This window comes from Tiliqua scincoides, chromosome 2, assembly GCF_035046505.1.
Source record: "Tiliqua scincoides isolate rTilSci1 chromosome 2, rTilSci1.hap2, whole genome shotgun sequence".
Taxonomy (NCBI): domain Eukaryota; kingdom Metazoa; phylum Chordata; class Lepidosauria; order Squamata; family Scincidae; genus Tiliqua; species Tiliqua scincoides.
Window position 1 is genome coordinate 55,274,962 of NC_089822.1, and position 25,390 is coordinate 55,300,351.

The 25,390-nt window shown below is 42.1% G+C and overlaps 1 protein-coding gene across 4 annotated transcripts in view; it reads right to left on the reverse strand.

The window, feature by feature from the left end:
* The window catches only part of ZNF608 (zinc finger protein 608), a 119,729-nt gene that overhangs the window by 48,972 nt on the left and 45,367 nt on the right, over positions 1-25,390 (reverse strand). For all 4 annotated transcript variants that reach the window (XM_066616577.1, XM_066616578.1, XM_066616579.1 and 1 more), the window contains one exon: positions 18,222-18,477. In XM_066616577.1, the coding sequence (XP_066472674.1) occupies positions 18,222-18,477 (256 nt within the window). The remainder of the gene's footprint in view (positions 1-18,221; positions 18,478-25,390) is intronic.

Here is a 25,390-nt window from a genome sequence, read left to right on the forward strand (position 1 = left end):
AGTCAACATAAATCATCCCTCCCATTTAAATTCCACCTCAAGGTTACAAATTTATCTCAACCTCGTTGTAACTATTAATTATTATTATTATTAACAGTATTTATATACCACTTTTCAACTAAAAGTTCACAAAGTGGTTTACAGAGAAAAATCAAATAACTAAATGGCTCCCTGTCCCCAAAGGGCTCACAATCTAAAAAGACGCAAAAGAATACCAGCAGACAGCCACCAGAACAGACGCTGCTGGGGTGAGATGGGCCAGTTACTCTCCCCCTGCTAAAAAAAAGAACACCCACTTGAAAAAGTGCCTCTTACCCAAATAGCAGGGGTCATGTATAGTACTATAGTACATGTATCAAGGTTCAAAGCAAGAATAATTTTTAACATTTATTCATCACCAGGAATATATCCAAGTAGTGAAATATACGAGGGTCGCCCAGAAAGTAATGCACCACATTTTTTTTCTTCAACAATTATTTATTGAACACAATGAAACTTACACACAAGAAAGAATGATGTTTCTTCTACACTCCCTATTTTTCCACGTAATCTCCGTCCAGTTCTATGGCTTTCCTCCAGCGATTCCTCCAGCGAGACACAAGGGTATGTATGCCTTGTCGGTACCACTCCTTGTTCTGGTCACGAAGCCATTTCTGCACTGTGCGAATCACCTCTTCGTCATCCTCAAAATGTCTTCCGCGAATGGCATCCTTTAATGGCCCAAACAAGTGGAAGTCTGAGGGAGCTAGGTCAGGGCTGTAGGGTAGATGGGGTAACACAGTCCAACCCTGTTTAGTGATGTGTTCTGAAGTCCTCAAACTTGTGTGAGGCCGAGCGTTATCATGTTGAATCAAACATTCACCTGGGTTGTTATGGCGCCGAAGTCGCTGGAAGCGCTTCTTGAGTTTGGTTAATGTCTTCACATAAGCTTCAGAATTAATGGTGCTGCCTCTTGGCATCACATCAATGAGTATGACGCCCTCACAGTCCCAAAACACAGTGATCATGACCTTACCGGCGGAAGCAGTTGCTTTGAATTTTTTCTTCTGTGGAGATTGAGGATGATGCCATTCCATCGACTGTCGTTTTGTTTCGGGCTCAAAATAGTGAACCCAGGTTTCATCACCTGTCACAATCCTGGACAAGAACGCGCTTCCCCCTCATCTTCAAAACGTTTCAGCAACTCAGAAGAAATGTTTTTTCTGAGAGATTTGTGGTCCACCGTAAGACAGTGCGGAACCCATCGTGCACACACTTTTGAGTAATCAAGAGCACGGATGATTGCATTCACACTTCCTTTGCTGATTGACAGCTTCAGCGCCAACTGCCTAGTCATTATGCGTCGGTCCTCGCGAATGAGCACATCAGCAAGCTGCGTCTTGTCAGGTGTGACAGCCATGGATGGCCGCCCCGAACGCTGCAAATCTTGGAGTTCTGCTGAACCGCCTTCTAATGGCCTCACCCTCTGTGCCCAGCGACTAACCGTACTTCTGTTGACTGCAGATTCTCCATAAACTGTACACAAACGTTTGTGAATGTTCCCAACAGTTTCTTTCTCCGCAGTGAGAAATTCAATGACGACACGCTGCTTGTAACGTACATCACTTACAGACGCCATTTTGAAACACTGCTGCAGCTACGCTATCTGTCTGAAGAAACCAAAAATTTGTGTGTGCACTCCTGAAAATTCAAATAATGTATATCTAAAGTTTCGCATTCGTACCATTACTGTAGGCTGAGAAAAAAAAATGTGGTGCATTACTTTCTGGGCGACCCTCATACTTTTCAAGTCTTGCCCATTCTTTATTGCCATGCTGACTAAACAGTATAGGGCTTGGGTCCACTGCAGCTTATGCCATCAACAACTCAGGTAGCAGTGATTCACAGTGATTGGACATCTTTTGAATCTAGCCATCTGTTCTTGCAGCTGCTGCTGAGTTACAATTCATGACATTTGTATGTTGCTTTTGAGAGCACAAAGCCCTTCATGTGTCTTGACTGGATGTATTCTATAAAATCTGCAAGGTACACATTCCCACACTGTAGTGAAGACCAAGAGGGAGTGACTTGCCTAACATCACCCAATGAGCTCAGGGGAAGGGATAAAATTCAAACCAGGAAAATCCTGATTCACAACTCAGTCCTTAGTCACTATATTCACCACTACACGCTACAGAGGTATTATGTTTACACGCTACAGAGGTATTATGCCAAAAAGGCAATGCACAGGATTTCTATACATACTTCTCTTTCTTGGAAAACTAATGCAAATTGTGAATCATGAGCCTCATTTAATGTGAGCCTGTTAATCAAAACAGCCTGATACCAAAATGCTATTTTGTGCATGCCTTTTCTTTTGCAAATCTAATCAATGGTTTCCAATTCTGGGCTCTCACTTTCAATGTATTTCAGCTATGGTTTTTTTCTAACAGGACGTTTCATGATGAGACATTATCAAAAACTGTCCTCACGGCAGAAGACCTCGGGCAGATACCGCTGCCCGAACGGCCCCTCCTGACCAAGGAATTAAGTCAGATGGAGGCTGAAAGAGATGTTTCAGACCTCATTGATAAATTAAAGATCAATAAGTCACCGGGCCCGGATGGCATCCACCCAAGAGTTATTAAGGAATTAAGGAATGAAGTTGCTGATCTCTTGACTAAAATACGCAACTTGTCCCTCAAAACGGCCACAGTGCCAGAAGATTGAAGGATAGCAAATGTCACGCCCAGGGCTTTTTTTCTAATGGAACGCGGGGGGACGGAGTTCCGGCACCTTTTTGCAGGGGCCCCTCCCCTTTGGAGGCATTCCAGGAGGGGAGAAGCAAAATAGAGGCATTCACTGGGTGGGTGCTGGGGGGTGCAGGGTGGGCTGGCGCCTGGCCCCTGACTGACCGCACAACGACCCCCTCCTGCCCCCATCTCCAAGCTCTCGCCTGAGCCCAGCCCGCTTCCCCTCCCCCCGCACTCTGCTTCCCAGCGCAGCTTCCAAGCCGGTGGAGGGCGCGGGGGACACGTGCTGATGCCAAGGAGGAGGACGGACAGCCAGCCAGGGAGATGGGCTGCGGCACCCATGGAACGCCCAGGTACTGGCTTGGTGGAGGAGGAGGGGAAGGAAACTGGTTGGTGCAGCCCCGTGCCAATCTGCAGCACGAGCCTAGGTGTGTCTACTCAGAAGTATGTCTCATTGTGCTCAATGGGGCTTGCTCCTGGGAAAGGGTGCATAGCCATGCAGCCTGAGAGCCCAAGCATGTCTACTCAGAAGTAAGTTCCACTGTGTTCAATGGCGCTTACTCCTGGGAAAGTGTCATAGCCTTGCAGCCTGAGTAGACAGGCAGAGGAAGGGATCTGTGGCTGCAGTCCTGTCCACACTTTCCTGGGAGGAAGCCCCACTGCCTCTAGTGGGACTGACTTCTGAGTAGACAGGCACAGGATTGGGCCCTGAGGCTGCCATCCTATCCACAGTAAGCCCCATTTACTAAAGTGGACTTCTGAGTAGACATGCATAGGATTGGGCTCTTAGGCTGCAATCCTAGGCACTTTCTGGGAGTAAGCTCCATTGACTAGAACAAGACTTATTTCAGAGTAGACATACCTAGGATTGGGCTCTTAATCCTGGCAGAGATATATATCTGCACCCGTTTTCACATGCTAAGGGCAGGTGAAAAGGGATTCTACGTGTGTACAATGTGCTGTCCAGACTTGCCAGAGATCCTCCTCGTCCTTCCCCCACAAGCATGCCCTCCGCCAGCCAGCGTTTGCAGCTCCTCTCCAGCAATGCACAGCAGCAGCTCAGGGCAGCAGAGAACACACAACTGCATGCCAAGTGCCTTCCCAAAGACCAGAGTATTCTGATACCTGAATGAAACCATATTTAATTGCTTGTTTGCAAACTTAGCTGTTTCTATGTGCACGTAAGGACCCCTCTCGTGTAAGAATTCTTTTTTTGTTCTTACTCCCACAGTTGCTTAGAGTAATTTTACTACATGGAACTCATGTAAGCCATTTTTCAGAATCCATTCACTGCTTCCTCTCCTCGAAGTAGTGCCACACTACATACTACATGCTACAAGTAAATCTGTACAGTATTTTTCCCCATGTGTAGAAAAAATAGCTTGGGGGAAGGGGATGTGGAGATTGACAGCCCAATCCTATGCATGTCTACTCAGAAGTTCATCTTTAGGGGGGAAGCACATAAAAAATATTTTATTTCTCCAATAAATAAATAAATAAATAAATAAATAAATAAATAAATAAATAAAAGATTAACAAGTTGTGAGTTCCTGCACCTTTTTATTTACAAAAAAAGCACTGGTCATGCCTATCTTTAAAAAGGGAAAGAGGGGGGACCCGGGAAACTATAGACCGGTCAGCCTAACATCTATACTGGGCAAGATGGTGGAATGCCTCATCAAAGATAAAATTTCAAAACACATAAATGAACAGGCCTTGCTGAGGAAGAACCAGCATGGCTTCTGTAAGGGTAAGTCTTGCCTCACAAACCTTTTAGAATTCTTTGAAAAGGTCAACAGGCATGTGGATGTATATCTGGACTTTCAGAAGGCGTTCGACACGGTCCCTCACCAAAGGCTAATGAAAAAACTCCACAGTCAGGGAATTAGAGGACAGGTCCTCTCCTGGACTGAGACCTGGTTGAAGACCAGGAAACAGAGAGTGGGTGTCAATGGGCAATTTTCACAATGGAGAGAGGTGAAAAGCGGTATGCCCCAAGGATCTGTCCTGGGACCAGTGGTAAGGCCACACCTGGAGTATTGTGTCCAGTTCTGGTCGCCACATCTCAAAAAGGATATAGTGGAAATAGAAAAGGTGCAAAAGAGAGCAACTAAGATGATTACTGGGCTGGGGCACCTTCCTTATGAGGAAAGGCTTTGGCGTTTGGGCCTCTTCAGCCTAGAAAAGAGGGGGGACATGATTGAGACATACAAAATTATGCATGGGAAGGATAAAATGGATAGAGAGATGCTCTTTACACTCTCACATAACACCAGAACCAGGGGATATCCACTAAAATTGAATGTTGGGAGGGTTAGGACAGCCAAAAAAAAATATTTCTTCACTCATTGTGTGGTCGGTCTGTGGAACTCCTTGCCGCAGGATGTGGTGAAGGCATCTGGCCTGGACGCCTTTAAAAGGGGATTGGACAAGTTTCTGGAGGAAAAATCCATTATGGGTTACAAGCCATGATGTGTATGTGCAACCTCCTGATTTTAGAAATGGGTTATGTCAGAATGCCAGATGCAAGGGAGGGCACCAGGATGTAGGTCTCTTGTTATCTGGTGTGCTCCCTGGGGCATTTGGTGGGCCACTGTGAGATACAGGAAGCTGGACTAGATGGGCCTATGGCCTGATCCAGTGGGGCTGTTCTCATGTACGGTCCACTGTTTCCATAATACGTTATAAGGTGAGAGCAGCTCCTCCAAAGACTTCAGGAAGAGGAGAACAGTGCAGCAAAGACAGTCAACATTTCATGCTTTCCTAGTCACGCTAATCCTTTGCAACTAGACTGAAGATTAAAGAGCAGGAAACAATTACATTGTATGGCACTGCCAAGATGCAAAGGCTCTAAATCCCTTTGAAGGTGAAAACAAATTAGCAGGTTTGCCTGCATCAAGCTGTCTGTCCCAAATGGAAGCTGCTTTTGACTACTGTCTTATTAAACTGTGTTGCTGAAAGATAACACTTGAAAGATACAAGCACATTTTACCAGGTGCTTATTAGCTGTCTCCTTAGAAAAACTGAACCACTTGCAGCCCAGTCACCTTCTTTACCCTTGGACCACCAGGCTTACACTCTGATGCAAAAATGTTACTAAGCTCCATTGGAGGCATTAGGACAGAGCGGAATCCTAATGCCGCCAATGGAGCTTAGTCCTACAGAAAGCAAGATGAACTAACATGAAACCCCAATCTTAAAACACTACGTGGATTTAAGTCCTCTGATCTTGCCTCCCACTCCATAACATCTCTAATTCATCTGATAAAATCGGATGGTCTGTTTAAACAAGCAGAATCTGTTGAGGGTACACTTTGATCTGATATTGGGTGGAAAGTGTGAAGTAGCCCTGAGTTTCACGGGTAAGCAGGAATTTGAACCCATCCCTCCATTGTTCTGGTCCTACATTGTATATAATATACCACCTGGTCTAGTTTTAGAAATCAACATGAACACTCTTGCTTTAATAGAATTTAGTTAACAGATTTGCATCAAATTGGTTTGCATGCCAAGCACACCAGTACCTGTTTGTTTGTTTCTATGCCTTCAAAATCAAATGAATTTTTTTTCTTTATTTCTGGGCCTGCATTTCAATATGAGTTTGGAAGTGACAGGTGCGCTAGAATTGAATTTGTTCTGCAAGGCTGGTTTTTAAATAGGGCAATAGTTTAAAATTCCATCTAATTATCTTTTCTTCATCTTTATTAATGGACCTCCAAAATGCCATTTCCAAGAAAAAGCAAAAGACGAAGTTATTCTAATCCATATTGTTAAGCCAGATATTCTTTTCTTTTTATCATTATTTTAATTCCCTCATGGGAAACTAACTTTTGACACCACTAGCTAAATACATACTATTTAAAATCAGTAACAGGAAGCCGTAAACAACTCCCAAAAAAGTATATGTACAGGTGAAGAAGTTAATACAGAGATATTATTTTATAGGCAGCAACCTTTAGTAAAATTGTTGGGAACCACTTCCTAACAGACTTTTAAGAAATTCAGCTTATCAGTAAGTTCTCAATTACTTTATATTTATATGATGGATGAGTGGGTTTTTTAACTGAATCTCTCCATGTTATAAACTAGGCAGAAACACTCTTTCAGCATTCAGCTTGTAGTTTGACTAAGTTCATTGGGCTAAAGCCCCCATATTAACAGTAATAAAGATTAACAACCCTGCATTACAGTATTTGCTTTGGTCATCTAACTTGAATTTCCTCAACGGTCTCTAAAACATGAAAAGCACGCACAGAGGAAGCACATTTGCTTAGATCTTGTTTCCATTTGCAGTTCTTATTCTTCCTTTTTTTAATTGCCTGACTTCTGGGTCTTTCAAGCAATCCTTTTCATATTCATAAAAATCACTGGTTTTCTGCCCAGTTTAACCATCCAGTTTCATTGCATTTCTACCCACCCCCACCCTTTCCCACTCAAACATATTTAATTTTTAAAAATGAGTATTATTTTACAGATATATAACATGCAAGTGATGCAGAGGATCTTGTACGACAAAATTATAGACTTTCCTCAGTCTCTGCCTTGGGCTATAAAAAGATAGCTACTTCGATCTATGAACAGTGACATTTGCTGAATCCCTTTAAACAAGTTAGACTTTGCTGCCCTAGTTAAATAAGGCACCAACAGTCTGATCTTATGGATGTTTATTAGGAGATAAACCCTACTGAGCAATGAGACATTTCCAAGTATGCAGGCTGAAAAAAACCAGCTGTAAGGCATTCTCAATCAAGAAATTTAAACTACAGGATAGTCAAAATAAAATGTGAGAATGGTCTAAAGTCACTTTTTTTTTCTTTTCCATATGAAACAGATCCTGAAAACCAACTATGAGGTTATAGATGCTGGGTAGACACAAAGTCTCAGTCTTCCCCATTCTCAAGCTGTGTAATGTATTCATTATACACAAATTTTAAATTCCTCATTTTTGTGAACACTAAAAGAAAAATGGAATTCAATAATTTTGAATTAACTGTTCACCATCAAGTTATAAGATGGTTACTACAAAACTCATGTTTAATAAGATCACTGTTATCTTGCACATACTACACATTTTAAGTGAAAATGGGAAGGAATTATTACAACAGTTTAGAGTTTGCACCCCGGCTCCCTTTTGCTATTAATATCTAACTTCAGTTCTGGGCAAGAGGAAGCCATGGAAACTCAGATGTCTCACATATTATTGAACATTTATTTCTTTCACCAAAAGTCAGAAATAATTGACCACAATGAAACACTTGGGGATCAGCTAACTGAAACATACACAACTGATAAGAAAATCTACTGTATATTTTTTTTTAAACCAGCAATCTGCAGAATGGAGGCTACATCACTCTCATTGCAATTGGTGAACAGAACTGTATAAAATATAGATGACAATCTAAAAATCCATGCAATAATCTCTCACAGTACTCCAAGGCTAATTCCACAATTCTCTGGACTGCAGTAAGCATGATGTGGCTAGGACTTCAATCCAAGCTTGAGCCCTATACACTTTCAACAAGAACTACACCCTTGTAATCTTTCCAATAATACAACTGCAGATACCAGAGATGCGCCGCCCCCCCCCTTCCAGAGATACTTCTTTGCAGGGCTTCCCTGGCTCTCAGAATGCCTTTTAAAGGCATATAAACCTAACTTCCAGTTTTGCTGAAAAACTAGAAGTTGCATTTTTTTCATTCAGAGGTTGCAGGCTTCAGAAAGCCTCTAGAGGCGGCCACAGCACTGCTCTAGTCACCGCTGAAGGTTTAAAGGGCCCAGAAATCCACTAATTCCAACATCTGTGGATTCTGGTATCCACAGGGGTTCCAGGAACGGAATCCCTGAAGATGAGGGCCCACTGTACACGATTTTGGTTTATATGCCAACGTTGGAACAAAACCCTCATGTAAGACGCAGAATGACTGTGTTTTGTTTTTCAAAAACCTTATAATAACCAACTGTAGAAACAGTGGTACCATAAAACCTAAATCACAATGTGGTCCTAAGTACAGGCTGGCCCCTGTATCCACAGGACCAGTATTTGTGGATTCAGGGTCCAATTCTATTAGACGCATGCTGGCCCATCACTGGTACACACTGTCACAAACATGCTGTAGAGCACACTTGCGGCAGTCAGTGCCAGTCCAACACCATAGCAGGCTTAGCGCCAGCCTGTGCTGGGCCAGCATCAGTTGAAGGTTGACCAGCCACCACTCCATGTGAGGCACCGGGAGGTGGAGAGATAAGTGGGGGGCTTGAAGGGAGGCGTTGTAGGCACAGAGAAGGTGGGAGGATGGCGTGATGGGAGAGGGGGCAGGACCAGCAGAGCCAAGTTCCACCAGATCCAAAGCCCCACGTTGGGCTTCCCGGCCGAACATGGGGCTTTACTCTGTACCGACTATTTAGCCAGCATAGAGTCGAGTAGCTCCATTGCAGGGCCATTTCCCTTACTCAGGAGAAGGGGACAAATGTTGCAGCCGCCTGTGGCTGCCCAAATGGTTATAGGATGTAGTGGCAGCCATTTCAGCACTGTTGCAGCCATAGGTACTGGGCAGTTCAGGATTGAACTGCCAATTATCTGCAGATCCAGCCCCGCTACACATCAATTGCTGTATCTTTGTTTTATATAGAAGTGTTGCAGAGTGTTTCTTGTTTAACGATCTTCCTTAACTGAAGAGCTGAATGTGCAGGCATCCAGCCTGCAGGCCTAGAGGTGAGTAACAGGAAGCAGGAGATCCTGCTGCCTGTAAGTCTCTCTGTCACTTACATGCTAGTTGCCTGCAAGTTTCATCTTTTGTTAAGGTAGACTGTTAACCCAGCAACAGTCACAGTACAAGCACTTCTACATAAAGCAAAAAGATACAGTAAAGACCTGGGTGGGGGCTGCTATGCATACAGACACCCCCATGTCCGTGGTTTCCATATCTGCACCCACCCAGATCGGAACTCCCACAGATACAGTGGACCACCTCTATTACTGAAGCAGTTCAACAGAAATGCAAAACATATAGGGTTACAAATACAAATAAATATATTTATATAAATAAATGTATAATTACACAACATATACAGCTTCTCTTTAACCACACCACAAACAATACAATATAATCCTTGTAATTATTCTCTAGTTCTCAGCATCTGTAGCCTGACAAGGAAGCAAAAGTTGGTGCTAATTCCTAGTACCAGCTCTCAGAATTTGTCACAATTTCCTGATCGCTGGTGCATTGCTATTCTGCTAGCAGAGTCTGATGACCTGGATAATTCATAATATATCAGAATTATCATTAGAAGCTAAAATCTTAACCTATTTAACAACTTACAAAGTAGTTACTGAGGCAGAAAAAAGAACAGCACAATTAGTCAAGCAAAGGAATCCAAACTCAGAGAACTTCAAATATCCTCTGGAAAAACCAGTCTCGGATGCCTAAAAGCAAATAGGGTAGCGTGAAGTTCCCGAGGGACAGATTGTATAGTCTTCTGATACTGTTGCTGGAAAGGCCCTGTCTTCCAGATGGTGGAAGAATCTGGAGCAGGGTTTCTAAGGTGAATCCTAAGTACAGGAAGATCCATATGGGAGATTATCCTAAAAACATCTTGGACTCAGACCATTCAAGAGTTGAAAAGCAGCGCCACAGACTGACATCCAGCTGTCTATGGAACTATGGGTTCTCAAAATGTTATGTTGGCAGAGGGAATACAATTTATTTATCCTTGAGGAAAAACCATTTCAATCAAAATGGTCAAAGACCAAATTTCCGCTATTTTCATTTTCCAACTCTATTTCAAAGTATCAACACAAGACATGCTGAGAACAGGACATGAAAAATGCCACTATATTTCTTCTGTATTTAATATCTAATAAGAACAGCATATAGCACTAAGAATGCCAACCAGCAAACTGAGAAGAGATAAATGCTTCAGGATCTGACAAGTGCTGGATCTCCCTAGTTCCCCACCACTCATCCACAGGTCCACCGCTCCTCTCGCCCCACCCTGAAATGCCTTCCTCCCACTCTCCCAACACCCTCCAGAGCCCTGCATCGGCCAAGCTCAGCCGGCATGGGCTTACCATTTAGGCTGGTCGAACAGCTCCCACATCAGCCTCTGGAGCCCACCGCATGTCCATTCGCTAGCTTCCCTCCTCCAGGAGCAGCACGAAAATGCTTTATGGCAGTTTTGCAACTATCATGGGCTAACTCGGGGCACTTTCTGGATTGCGCCTTAAGAAACTAATTTTATCACTATTAAAATTATTAGAAGTATTTCTCATTTGTTACCTTATATTAAGAATTCTGATAAAACTGTATAGAATATTCAAGTATGTGCTAACACAGACAAAAACATCCAGCTTCCACTTTAGCCATCAGATGCTTGATTGACTAGAAAGGCCTTGAATTACCTGAAAAGATGCTTGAGCTCAGGTTTTGGAAAACTTCCAGTGTGAGTCTGGAAGCAACTATTAAAGCTGCTTCATTGTTAACCCTCATATCAAACCCTATATGCCAGGGGTGCCCAAACCCCGGCCCTGGGGCCACTTGCGGCCCTCGAGGCCTCTCAATGCGGCCCTCAGGGAACCCCCAGTCTCCAATGAGCCTCTGGCCCTCCGGAGATTTGTTGGAGCCCACACTGGCCCGACGCAACCGCTCTCAGTGTGAGGGCGACTGTTTGACCTCTTGCATGAGCTGTGGGATGAGGGCTCCCCTCACTGCTCGCTGTTTCACATCTATGATGCAGTGGCGGCAGCAAAGGAAAGGCCAGCCTTGCTTTGTGCAAGGCCTTTTATATGCCTTGAGCTATTGCAAGACCTTCATTCATTCATATAAGTTCCACTTTATTATATTCGTGAATGTAAACTTATGTAAATTTATTCAAATTTTAAATGTGAATTAATTCTTCCCCCCCCCGGCCCCCGACACAATGTCAGAGAGATGATGTGGCCCTCCTGTCAAAAACTTTGGGCACCCCTGCTATATGCTATCATTTAAAAAAATTTCATTTTATTTGTTTATTTCATTGTTATTCCAGCTCTTCCTCTATTATATTATTATTATTAACAGTATTTATATACCGCTTTTCAACTAAAAGTTCACAAAGTGGTTTACAGAGTAAAATCAAATAACTAAATGGCTACATGAAGTCCGTGTAGCAGACATGGGTCTCCCTCTCAACATTTTGCCTTCACAACTATCTTGTGAGGTAGGCTAAACTAAGGGCTCATGACATGTCCAAGTCATCTGGCTTCATGAATGGGTTTTTAAGCCAGGTTCATCCTCGTTCTAGTTTGACATTCCAACCACTGAACCATACTGTTTTTCATAAATTCAGTTCTCCTTTCAGATATTTTCCTTTCATTGTCTTTGTCTAGCTCAGCCATTTTCAACTACTGTGCCATGACACACTGCTGTGCTGCGAATGGTCCACAGGTGTGCCGCAAGAGTTCGGGAGAAGGGTCATTTGCTAATAGGGCCAAAGGGGATGGGAGCTCCCCACCAGCAGTGCCGTGTGCCTTGTCAATTGTCAAAAAACTGATGGTGTGCCTTGACAATTTTAATACCTTGTCAGTGTGCCATGAGACAAAAAAGGTTGAAAATTACTGGTCTAGATAGAGACATTTGTGCCAGCTGAAGAAAAACAAAACTGTAGGTTTTTTTTACCCCTTCTTGCAGATTAACCAGAATTTTTCAATCCACTACCACTTTTTAAGTTGCTACACAGAAAATTGCTTAGCTTTAAACTAACAGCCTGGAGTATGGGAAACGACAGTTCATGGGGAGAGGGGTTCTGCCTCCTCACCACTCTCCTATTCCCTCTCAGCAGGGAAATGTCATAATGATGTCATTAATGACAAGCTGTCTGTCACCTTACGTGTTTTTAGCCCTCTCCTGAAGTCTCTTTAAAATAATAATAATAATAATAATAATAATAATAATAATAATAATAATAATAATAATAAAGACGTCTCCTGGTCAATCATGCAGATGTTTTGCTATGTTCTAGTCTAAATTATACAGATAAAGTCATTTTATACCAACATTTGTAAGCTACCTACGGTCTTAGGGTAATTTAGATGTCAGATTTTTATCTTGCTTTTCAGACCAAATACTGTCTCCCAGAAAGGAACAATTAAAATTCAATACAAATAACAATTAAAATGTAATATATTATATTGCTGACAAAGGGATACTGGGAATAAATCAAAACTGGTTGCAGGCCCTGGCCTATGATTTCAAATCTAGAAAACAAAGACATGTGATGGAAGAGAGGGAAGGATAATGGATAGAGATCAATTTGACAGTGCCAGGACAAAGAGATGAGTTGTTAAGAAGCATTTTTATCCACTTGGATCCTGCCTGATTTTGTGTTCCTGATGTTCTTATTAGCATCAGGATAATGCAACTTCTGAGTGGTCCTTGATTCTTGATCAGTGCAGTGACAAAAACCAGGGTGGCCTTTCCTACAAATAGGCAGCATGTACAGTATTATATAAATGTAAGAATAAACACAGGTAACTGCTGTCTAATCAGATTGCAACCCATTTTTAGCACGGTACTCTTTCTAGTACCAACCTTTGTTTCATTATATAATTCACCAGATTCCAAACCACTAAGCAGACCCTTTACATTCAGGTGAACATTTCAATACAGTATAGTAACAAAGAGCAAGATTTGCAAGATACCTTCAATAGTCTAAACGTTAACCATGATCACAAGGTTAAAAAGATTACAAAAGATATAAAAGCCTTAAAGGAGCAGGGAACCATGATCCAACATCACAAGCGCTCTGGAAGCAACCTTCTCTTTTCGGAATTCAACACATATGCAGAGCTATGTTTCCCTTTGAGTAAAACATCATAAAGCCTAGTGATACTTCTTGTGCCACACTATATATTAAAACTGACATAAAGCAGAAAACAATCACCAGTCTTGGTGAAGAAGTCTTAACCAAAAAATTAGACTGAAATGGTGTACATGAGTTATATGCACACACTAGTGAAAGTGGGTGGATACAAACAAATGGAGTTCTGATCAAACATTCCAGTGTTTTATTATCACATTTAATCCACTTTCAACACTGCATGTAGAGTTCTCAGAGCAATAACATGCATAGAAGTCCCAACAAAACTTATATATATGTTTTAAAACATATAATCCATTCCCACCAATACATGCAACTGCTCCAGCTCTGTCAGCTGAATCACCTACACATGTACCAGTGGCGTAGCTAATGATCGAGTAGGCCAGTGCCACACTCAAAATGATGCCCTGGAAGCGATGTCACAACCAGAAATGATGTTACACCTGGGCTTTTTAAAAGTGAAAATCAAGGGAAAACATGCCTCCTCCCCCCAAAAGCTCGTCACCAGCTTGTTCTGCTGTGTCCCCTCAGCCAGTGGCATAGCTAAGGCATTTATCTGCTATCTGGCCTCAAAGAAGATTTTGTAGCCCCCCCCCCCCACAACAAAATCAAATTTAATTAATTAAGTAAATAAATAGAAAGTGTGCCCCTTTTTGGTTAGAGACAATGTGCTGGGGTGAAGAGGGACAGTTATTCTCCCCACTTAAAAAGTGTCTCCTTACTCATTTAGAAGGGATAACTATGTTATGATACATGGAAATGAGAGCTTACTCATATTAACACCTTATTGGTTCGATGCTGTATCATAATAACACCTCACTGGCTCTCAGAACAATCAGTCTCATAGATCAGTTTTGAGTTATAGAAATCCACTTTTTGTTCCATAAGGCAGTTGTGCTTTCATTTTCTAGTTAATTGGTCATAAATTTTGAAAGAATACAGATATTCCAATGGGGTTTGTTGCATTGCATTCCTCAAGATATATAATATGATGGTATTATTTGTGCATACCAGTGGTGTAGCTAGAGGGGGGCGGAGCACTCCGCCTGGCAGGGAGGTGGGCGACGACCCCTCCCATCGGAGCCATTCCTGGCAGGGGGGTCAAAACGGAGCCGTATGGCAAAACGGAGCTGGAAATAGCTCCAAAGGGAGGGGCCGCTCTCTCCTCCCTGCCAGGCTGAGTGCTCCGTCCCCCTCCAGCTACGCCACTGGAACATATCAATTTTTTTCGCAACTTTGGCCACTAGTGTCAAGTTCAGCTTGTTGCTCCCCTAAAGCTTATTGCCCAGTGCAACCGGTACCCCCTGAGCTCCCTTAGCTACACTACTGATATGTACTAGGGAGTAAATTCTCAAGTAATCCACACTGTAGCATTAAACACACTGTAATCTATGCTGTGGCCAGATTGCTCAAAACCATTATAAAAATTATGATTCTTGCCACTTTTAAGAAAAGAACATACTCAGTAGAGTGTGGCAAACAGTTCATATCTTAAAAGAGAATATTAGTGACCATCACAACACTGTTACCAAGCACATTTCTCCAAAGCGTGAAATCAGTATGTATTATAATATACACTCAGAAATACAATCTCATCACCTCTACACATTATATTGTTCTCACTGTAGCTGCTAATACCATCTCCACTCTCTTTTCCTTTCAGTGACAATTTTTTTCCCTGTTCAAAATGCATTTTGTATGTGGTTGCCATATGTGGAGCACAGACCTACTGTGATCACTGCAGGGTTTCTCCTCACTGATAACTCAACAGCATAAACACAATTTGTATCGCTCAAACTCTGAACATGAAAAGATAGCAGTGTTCATGTATGAATCTTACAGTATAGGTGTTAGTGATGCATAATTTGTGGCAGGGCTCCCTTCAAACATACTGTCTTGCATGAATGGAGTTCCTGATTTTATTACATAGCCCTGAAAATGGCAATATACATTATTACATTAGGTGAGCTATTGGGGTCAGGAAGAACAAAGCAATTTAACATGTGTCAGTGCAGTGGCTAGAAGAGGTATAAGGCACTAAGTTTTGCAGGGAGCCACACCACGCCGCGCAAATGGCTCCTCCCCTTCGGAGCCATTCCTGGTGGTGGGAGCAAAATGGAGGCAAATGCAAGGAGGCAAGGAGAAGCCTCTTGCTTTGATCCCAGAACCCTGAATGGCTCCAAATGGGACGGGTCGCTTGCATGGCGCAGTGAGGCTCCCTGAAAAACTTAGTGCTTTATACCTCTTCTAGCTATGCCTCTGCCATGTGTGCGCTGCACACTCACCCAGCTCCAGGGCAGGTGAGATGGGACAGCTGATGATGTCATTGGCTACTGTCACACCCAAGCCCAACATGATGACAAGAAATACAGTTGACACAGATCAGTTGCAGATGAGCATGGGGATGATGCTAGTCCTTAAGGGAACAGGCGGAGAAAAGAGAAAGACAAGAGGAAAAAGACAGAGACAGGAGGAGGAACAATGGGGAAAATGGAGAGATAAAAAAGAGATAGGCAGAGACAAGAGGACCAGGACAGGAACAGTAGAGAAAGAAAGATGAAAGCCTGGAGAGACACAGAGCTGGAAGACTGGGGAAGGACAGGGGAGAAAGGATGGAAAGAGAGCCTTTTAAAAGAAAAACTCTTTAAGAACTCTTCAAAAAGTGAAACCATGAGAGAAAGAGAAAATGGTGCAATGGTAGAGGAGAGAGAGAGAGAAACTGAAGAAAGAAGAGGGGAGACTCCAGATTTGCAGTTGAAGGAACATAAAGAGAAACTGAGAGGGACATTTGGAGGGAAGAAAGGGGTGCATCTACCCTGCAAGGGAGAAACAGGGGAAGGGAAAGATTCCAGGCGAAGAGGCAGGCTCCTGTTAGACCCAGACCACCTCTTAAGGCAATGATTTTTAACTAAGCAAGATGTGAAACATTTTCTTCTCTTCTTTCTTATCTTAGAAGCCAATTAAAAAACACCATATTTTCTATATGATTCCTTAGCAATAGATACTATGGGTAGCAGTCCACAGTTCCCTTGCTTTGGAGGCCTTGCTCTGCAGGAAGGGAAGCTAGATGCTATCAGTATGATGCAAGAAGCTTTAACATACCAGGAAGCAACAAAGACCTTTACTTTTGTTCCACTATTCTCTACTCCTGTGGAGGTTGAATACTCATATTTATCTTGTTAACTTCACAGGAATGCCCCAGATTCGCTGCTGTACAAGCAGAACAGATGATAAGCAACAGGGGCTTCCTGGAATATATCTTTCTTCCCAACAGTAGTCCAAGCAGGGGCTCCAAAAGCATAGGAGCAGGTAATAGCACAGAGACACATTATAAAATTCCACAATGGTGCCCTCCAGACCTTTAACAAGGAACACTTCTTAATTCACTGGGGGTCAGGAGTTTAGTTTACTCAGCAAGAATAACACTATTAAAAGCTACTGCTCTTTTCCTGTCACCTCAATTCGCACTTGCACATTCCAACCCTGGTTAATGCAGGTCACTGAGATGGAACACTGGAGCCAATATCAGTAGCTGTCTCTGCCAGGATATTTTTAAACAGAATTTATATGTACCTTAAAAACAATCTAAAAGGATCAATCTAGCTTATGAATCAGATGAAGGCATACGTACAGAGAAAGATGGATGAATGAGAACACAGAAAGGCAAGTAAATCAGACTCTTTCTATTGATTTTCAAGTAGACAGTGTAAAGCACTTTGGTGATGTCTTATATATATCATTGCATGGAATGGATGACCATTGTGCGTATGGTGAAATATGTTAAAATTATCATCAGCTGACGTGCTTTTGTATACTCTAGAAATGAACTTTTTTGTTTTCAATACAGTGGCTATTAGATCACCATTAATTAAATACTGCTCAAGCAACCAGATGAAAGTATCTAAAAAGGATCTTGCACCAGGCATCAGATTCTACATCCAAAACAGCAGTCAGGTTGATAAGATAATTCTGTCATCCGGTGTCCGTGCACTAGGTATAGTCTTTTAGATACAGCAGAAAAAGCTTTATGTTATAGATAAAGTTAAGTGGACAGGGACAGGTGACCCTTAAGAAACTTGCAGCTCAAAAACAAATATTGCACAGCTCTCAAGTCGCTTAAGACAAAATTCTGCATCTCTAATATCACCAGAAAATGTATTTCTGCATCAAAATACTTTTATCTTTATACAAAGTTAAACCAATTATGAACAATGCAAACAAAAGAAAAATCTCCAGAACAAATAAATCTCATGGCACAAATTAAGACTTGCACATGTGTTATTGGAATAAAGTATTTTAAAAATACTACCGAAGCATGAATAGTTCTGGAACTGTTTCACTTTAAAAACCTTTCTTCTTCTGGCGTAATTTTGCTACTCTAGGAACAATTTCATTTTAAAATTGAGACCACTGAATCTTACCTCAAAGCATCAAAAGTAAGCTACTGAAATCACTTAGGAAAATGTTAAATAAGGAAATATATCATTTATTTGTAGACTGGGGGCATGTATCATTGGAAGGGACATAAATAATCTAAGGAATTCCCTTAAATTATATCGACTAGATTACATCACGTCAACACTTAATACATCCCCAGTATAGACGTCAAACAAAATGGAAAAGAAAACAGCTTACCTTCTTCTGTCTCATGCCATACAATCCCTTCCAAATTCACACTCGTCCCAGGTTCACAAGGTCCAAGGCATTCAGGTTCCGTTACTATTCCAACATCACAAGTGTTCACACCCACTGAACGAGTCCGTACCAAAAGTTGCTCAACTGGGGCTGCAATGTTGGATGAAGATGGGGAAAAGTAGGAAGGCAGAATCTGAGGTGCAAGACTACTGGAAATAGGAGGTGGAGGTGCAGGCACTGTAAAGAGGGGGTCAACCTGCAAGAAAAAGCAAAGAAAAAAAAAATAACCTGTTACACTGAAATTATTGGAGGGGGAAAGGCTGCTGTTACATATACATTTGAGATACTGATGCCAAACAGAAAAATAATCACAGAGGTCTAAAATAGTAAGGAACCAGTGTAAGTCTGAGGAGAATAATTGGGCAAATTCAGGCCAAGAAGATGAAAAAGGAGGCAGAATATACAGCGGCGAAGAAGGAGGCGAAGGTTCTGCGGATTGGTACTGCCTGCTCTGGGTCTCTGAGGCTTTGTGCTGATAGTGGTAGCTCAAAGAACAGTGGACTGCATGCCACGCCAGTGGCCTGGGCCTTATGACAATGGGTTGTGAGATCCAGCAGTGTAAGGCTCGGATAGGACTGGGCCCTAAGACTGCAATCTTACAGAACAAGCTCCATTGAAAAAGTGGAGCTCACTTTTGAGTAAATATGCATAGGATTGTGCTGTAAATCTACACAGTCTTACTTGGAAATAAGACCATCTTATTTCTGTGTTGCTTGAAACTATACATTGTAAAGCTGCCAACAATAGGCACTACTAGACTGGTTTAATAATTCGCCTAATTATCTTTTAGATGTACATTCTGCTATCTCTTTCGTTCCCAGGGCTTCTCAGACGTTCAGTAGCATGAACTTAATCAGAATGTTTATTCCACAGAGATGAACCAAGATGCTTTAACATTTAATTTATATCAATGGAATAGATTTGCTATGCGTAATTTATTTCTAAATAGATTCAAGTAAAAATTCCAACTTCAAGCAAATCACTGTTTATGTGGATGTCAAACATCTTTGAGAACCATAATAAAACTCCATTAATGACTACACTCACAGCCCAGTACTGAGTTGCCTGGGGCGCCCAGCTTCGGAGGCACCAAGAATGGCTGCCACTGGATCTTGGTTACGGCGGAAGGTGCCTCAGGAGAAGGGGACTTTCATCCCCTTCCCACTGGTAAGCTAAGCAGCCCCGCAATGGGGCTACCCACTTTACCGCCGACCTTAGGTAAAGGCGCTTGTGTAGGGCGCGGAGCCCTCCACAAGCGTCTTGGATCCTGCGGAGTAGAGCTCCACGGACCCACCTCCCTCCCTCCCCCGGTACACCTCCAGCCCGCCCCCTCCCCATGTCATGCCTCCCCCCGCCCTCTCTCCACCCCCTGCCGGCCTCCCCGATCCCCAGAACGCCTCCTCCCCGCCCCATCCCCGCCCCTACTTACCGTGCCATGGCTCGGCGGCCTATGAGGCTGCCGAGCCGCGGAGGCTGTGCAACCATGCTAGCCCAGCATCGGCCGGCGCTGGGCTAGCACGGATGGGAGCCCGGCAGTGAGGTTTGCAAACGTGCCTTATGGCACATTTGCGACAGTGCTCAGTGGCACGAAGCCATGCAACCAAGCACAGGATTGGGCTCTCAAGCATTCTTCATTCCTAATATTAATGCCTAGCTAAGCAATATGTGGGGCCCACCCTGCAAGAAACTACAGCCTATGTTTTTACACCAATAATATCAAACTCATAGTTGCAGCCTTGAAGACTACAGGTGTATTAAGCGGAAGAGAGTGGTAGATTATATGACACTAGATTATAGATATGTGAATATATGTATATGTGAATGTATGTGTACATAACATCCCAAGGGACATCACTGGCCCCATAGAAGATATTGATTAACCCACTTTTACCAACATTCCCTCCTTTCTTTACAGTGTTCAGAAAGAGAGAAAAAGAAGAAAATGCTCCATAAAAACAGCTTTAAAAACATTTTTTTGTTGAAAAGGGGTAAACTGTACTAATATTTTTAAAGAATACACATCCATCTGTGTTGGTTTTTTTGTCTCCTGTAAGTTTTCACAATCAGAAAGTAGGCAGGAAAGATGAAAGGGGGAATAGGGAAGTAAATGAAGCACCTGGGCATGCAAAAAATGAAATTATTGACTTTATATCCCATCTTGCCAAGAAAAAGCAGAAAAAAGAAAGTAGAGGAATGTGTAAGCAGAACAAAAATCCTTTTGCTCATTTGCATGTTTTTCCTTTCCTATGCCTCTCACACATTACAAGGGCATGTGCTACAACCTATATGCATGCAAAATATCCAAGGCTCAATCCCTGCCATCTCTAGGTGGGGCTGGGAAAGACCTACCTATTACAGTTGCCAATCAGATGAACTAGTAGTCCAATTCAGTACAAGGCCAACATGTGCACAAACACACACACATATACGCACACAGAGAGCACATGCGTGTACTTGTTTTGGTGCAGGAATTCATTTTAAAAATCAGTCAGACTGGATCCTTAGAAAACATAGAACATGGACCACATGTATTGCTGCACATGCTATTAATTCTACCAAAAGCAGTATGGCTGGTTCTGCATGCCCAAGTGACATTTGGACTTGCACTTCTTGAACATCAGTTCACCACGTTGCCATGGCAAGCTGAGAAAAGTCTGAAGAGCAATCTGCAAAAGCATAGAGATGTGTCATTTAAAAGGAAGACATCAAAGAGGCCACAGTGCATACCCAAGCCTTTCAGTGTGCCTAAGCAGTTCTTTGAAACCAAGCCATCAAATGAGACATGGTCAACACACTTCCAACAACCATGTATACAGAAGACAGTACATATGTTGAAACTGCTAGGCGAGTAGGACTACAGCCTGGTAGCAAGAAAGAGAAATGACTAAACCTATGGTTCCCAAACTTTTTAAACTTGTGGCTCCTTTGACCTATTGGCCACGGCTCCCCATTAGGGCTACAATCCTATACACTGTGTAAGGTGGTGGGTTTTTCACAAGGAATCTGTGGCTCCCTTGGTTGGTTTCTGTGGCTCCCCAGCATGGCTCACAGTTTGGGAACCTCTGGACTAAAACATGAGGAGTGTGTGTGTGTGTGGGGGGGTCCCTTCCCTCACACTTTCAAAGTGTCCCCACTCTAAAGTAATTGCAGACCACGGAAATCTATTCATGGGTAAAAAATACGCTGTAATAGAAGAAGGCAAGTATCTAAAGATAACTGTACAATGCAATTAATGTACTGGAACTCTAAACGTAAATACGTTAAAATACATAGACAAATGGAGTTTAATTTACCCACTGCACTCAAACTTCTACAGATAATCCATATTTAAACCCTGAAAGGCAAACCTAGTCTTTCATGATGTTCAGCGAGTGGACTAAAACATGGCTTTTTGAACATTCAAGTTTGGCAATTATCTGACAAAAATCTGAAAAAAGCACGACTGAGTACAGAAGTTCTGCACTTCTGTTATGTGTTTATCCTGCTGCCATCACACTTTTAAGATGTTGGCAGCATTAAAAGCAAGAAAGCTTTTCAGCAAGAAGTCAAGCATACAGGCAAATAAAAAACCAACTGACCTCAAAAACAGATGTTCCTTGCAAACTAGTCGTCAGTTAAGTAAGGATAAAAAAAAATATTTATCTTTGAACTACATTCATGACACATGGCCAGAGTTTTCACTACATGAGTTTTGGCCATCACAGGGACTTCTCATAAAGAGGCCTTCTAGTTTTCTTTTCATGCTTCTGAAGTAATGCAAATAGAGTTTGTTCTGGTAATATTTGCCAGCATTCCTCCAGATCTGGGACAGGGAAGCAACACCCCAATCTACTTCTCAGCATGTAGGACGACAGCAGCACTTTTCAAACACTTTAATTTTAAAATTCTAGTTGAAACTGACCAGTTCCTTGAAATAGCTTAGGACAGTGTTTCTCAAACTGTGGGTCACTAGGTGGCTCAAGAGCCATGGGACTTACTCCTGGGTAAGTGTGGGTGGGATTGCAGCCTAGGATTGTTAAAACTTTTACTGCTGGATGATGTCACTTCTGGTCTTGACATCACTTTTGGTGGGTTCTGACAGATTCTCATTCTAAAAGTTTGAGAACCACCGATTTAGGAAATATTCCTAGAGTTGTCAGGATCATTTTGTCATATTGAGAAACAATTTGAACTTATATGTTGTGGATGCTTAGGAAAAAGTGTGCATTTTTCATGATTTACCAGTTTTAAGATGCATATTTACAAATTGAACATTTACAAACAAATCTAATCTTCTACGCATAAGTCATTAAGTTCAGTACAGAAAGTTCAGTAGGACTCCTTGATAAGTGTGTATAGGATTGCAGCCTTGGATTATTAGTCAGCCTCTATTTGAGCTTGCCACTAACCGTTGCCCACCCACCCCCCAGTCTTTGGGGAAACAGGAAATATTTTTTCTTCAAAACAACAGGATCAGTAGTGTATATGCAATCTAGAGAAACCAGTCCACATAGACACACAAGTTTCCACATAGTTCCTTGGCCAAATTGAACAGCTAAGGGAGATCTTGCATTCAATACCTCAGGGTTCAATATACTGTGCAAAGATCTTATATAGTAGTCACAATGTTCAAGATGTGACCAGCTTAATCAAAGCTGGCAGTGTCAATTACTGAGAGCTGATGATCAAATTTGGAGAAACAATAGACTATCACTGCAGAATGCAATTAGATGATCACATCTGAATGTTCCACAATGCAAAACAAAAATCCCCTGCTTGTTAAACAGGAGAATGTTAAATAGCATTTTACCTGACCCCCTGAGTTTTTTATATGCAGGGGAATGCTTAGATGTAGGACGCATTTTAACATGGAAGCTCCCATCGTTTTACATAACAGAATTCTGCAAAGACTGCAGCATGTGCTTTCTGCACTTTTGAACTGGCTCACACACCAGGAGTCAGTGAAAAATACATTTTTTTTCAATTGTGATTTCAAAAAATGCCCAGTTTAAGTTGCAACCCAGTTCCATTTTTGTGAATTCTATTATTAGATCTGCTTGTTAACTAACCACAAGATTAAGTGAATAAAGAGCTCTCCTCAAAAAGGTTTGTAGAACCCCTCAAAGCACATAGAGGTACCAGAGGTTAAAAAGGAACAAGAAGCAGGAAGGCAGACGTCTCAAGTGGGGGATGGTGAGGGGAAAAGCTACACAAGCCTAACATCTGCTGGTGGCAGTCAGAGGAAAGTTAATGTCAAGAACAGACACTCTGCAGTTCCTCACTGTTATTTTTGCATGATTATTCCCAGGTGTTAGGGCATGCTGAGAGGTAGCCCTGCTATTTATCACAGAAGAAGTTCCAAGGAAGAGAAAAAACATGCCACACTGTAGGCAGGTTAGTGGCACATATTGTTGCATTTGTGCACACCGTCTGGCAGCTTAGAAAGCCTCCAGAAAAAATACTGTGGCAATATTTCCTTCCCTCATCTAATTTCATGAGCTTTTGGGGACCTGATTAGCAATGAAGGCTACAAAGTTTTAGAGTGTTGTGCTTGGCAGTTTTCCATTGCCCAAGTGTATGATTGCCTCAGGCAGTGATGGCTCTCTACTAGAAAGCTGACAGTAAGGATCTACCAATAAAGAGAGTAAGCGCCCTGGTGAGCAGTTCTCATTCTGAAAGTGATACAGGCACTTTAAAAAAAAAAAAAAGACCATGAGGGAGGAAGAATGAGAAGGAACATCACCATTATTGGAAACACAACAGTGATCTCTCCTTCATGTACACAATTCCTGCTCAATGTTTTCTACTGTTTTGTTTGAGATGCTAAAATTAAGCGGTGCACATGAAAGGCAGTCTCCTTGACCTACTCACAAATCTCTAGAATCACAGTCCCAGAGCAATAAAATTCGACCTCTTCTGCAGGGGATTTCCTGCCCTGCAGGGTGGATTCCACTGAATAACACAGAATTCCTATAGAAAAGACACTCCTTTCCTGCTGGATAGGAGGAAGTGCAAAAATCCAAGTGCAGGATCCTTTCATGTCCTGACTGTGGGAAAGTCGCATATAAAGAAAAAAAGCATCAAGCCTAGGCCCAAAGATCACCATGTGATCAAATCTTACACGCACCAAACAAAAATCCAGTTTGGAATTTGGTTCAAATTAAAGCCATTAATGATTGACATTAATGATAGTTAAATTAATTAAATGTCTATCATTGTTACAGACATTTCAGCTCTTTAAGTATGATTCCTATCCAACTTTCCATTTGCTTAACTGAAGCTTTTTTCCAGAACTGCCCCTTCTGTTTTGATACAATACTAAATACACACGACACAAGGATTTAACTTCCATCAAAATTTTCCTTTACAAAGATAAGGGTTAATTATGAATTTGCTCCTAATTCTACTTTACTTAGTTCTTTGCATTTTCATTCAAGCTCAGGCTTCTTGCAGGGTATGTTCTAGAGGAGCAATGAAATGCATTGTTTTGTACTTAGGAAGACAGCATTGTTTAGAGCTATTGTGAGAGCTGATAGTTACAAGCCACTGGCACCTGCATGATGCTTTTTGTGATGTAAATACTGACACAATTCTACCTGATTCCCATGCATGCCACTGTGTGAACCTTCTTTTTTATTTCGTTTTAATATTTCCAAGGCTATGTTTCCCTGCAGTAGGAGGTGAAGGATGTCATATAGCCATAATTATGAAAGTTGCAAATATCAGAAGACTACTTTCCCCCCATCTTGAGGTTCCCACTTCCAGGAATACTCCCTCACTTTTATAATTCAACAAAAAGCAGCGAGGCCCCTTTCCTACACTTGAGCACATTGTCTTCCATTACAGTTACAAAGGAACAAAATCCTACATAAGACAAAACAAAATGCTAACAACTGACTATGGTTCTCCATGTGACGGGGGTTTCTCAGGAACACACTGTCAGAGGACTTTCTCAAATATGAGAAAAGCTAGCTAGTTGGCAAAATGTGCAGAAAATGTAAGGTTTAGCACAAGGATCAGCAATCTGCTTGAGTGGCAGAGTCTGGTTCTCCTTATATACTGGAAAGATGTCTTGATTTTCACTTAACTCTGTCCTCCTGTGGCAAACTGTCACTTTGCAAGCCATGTCC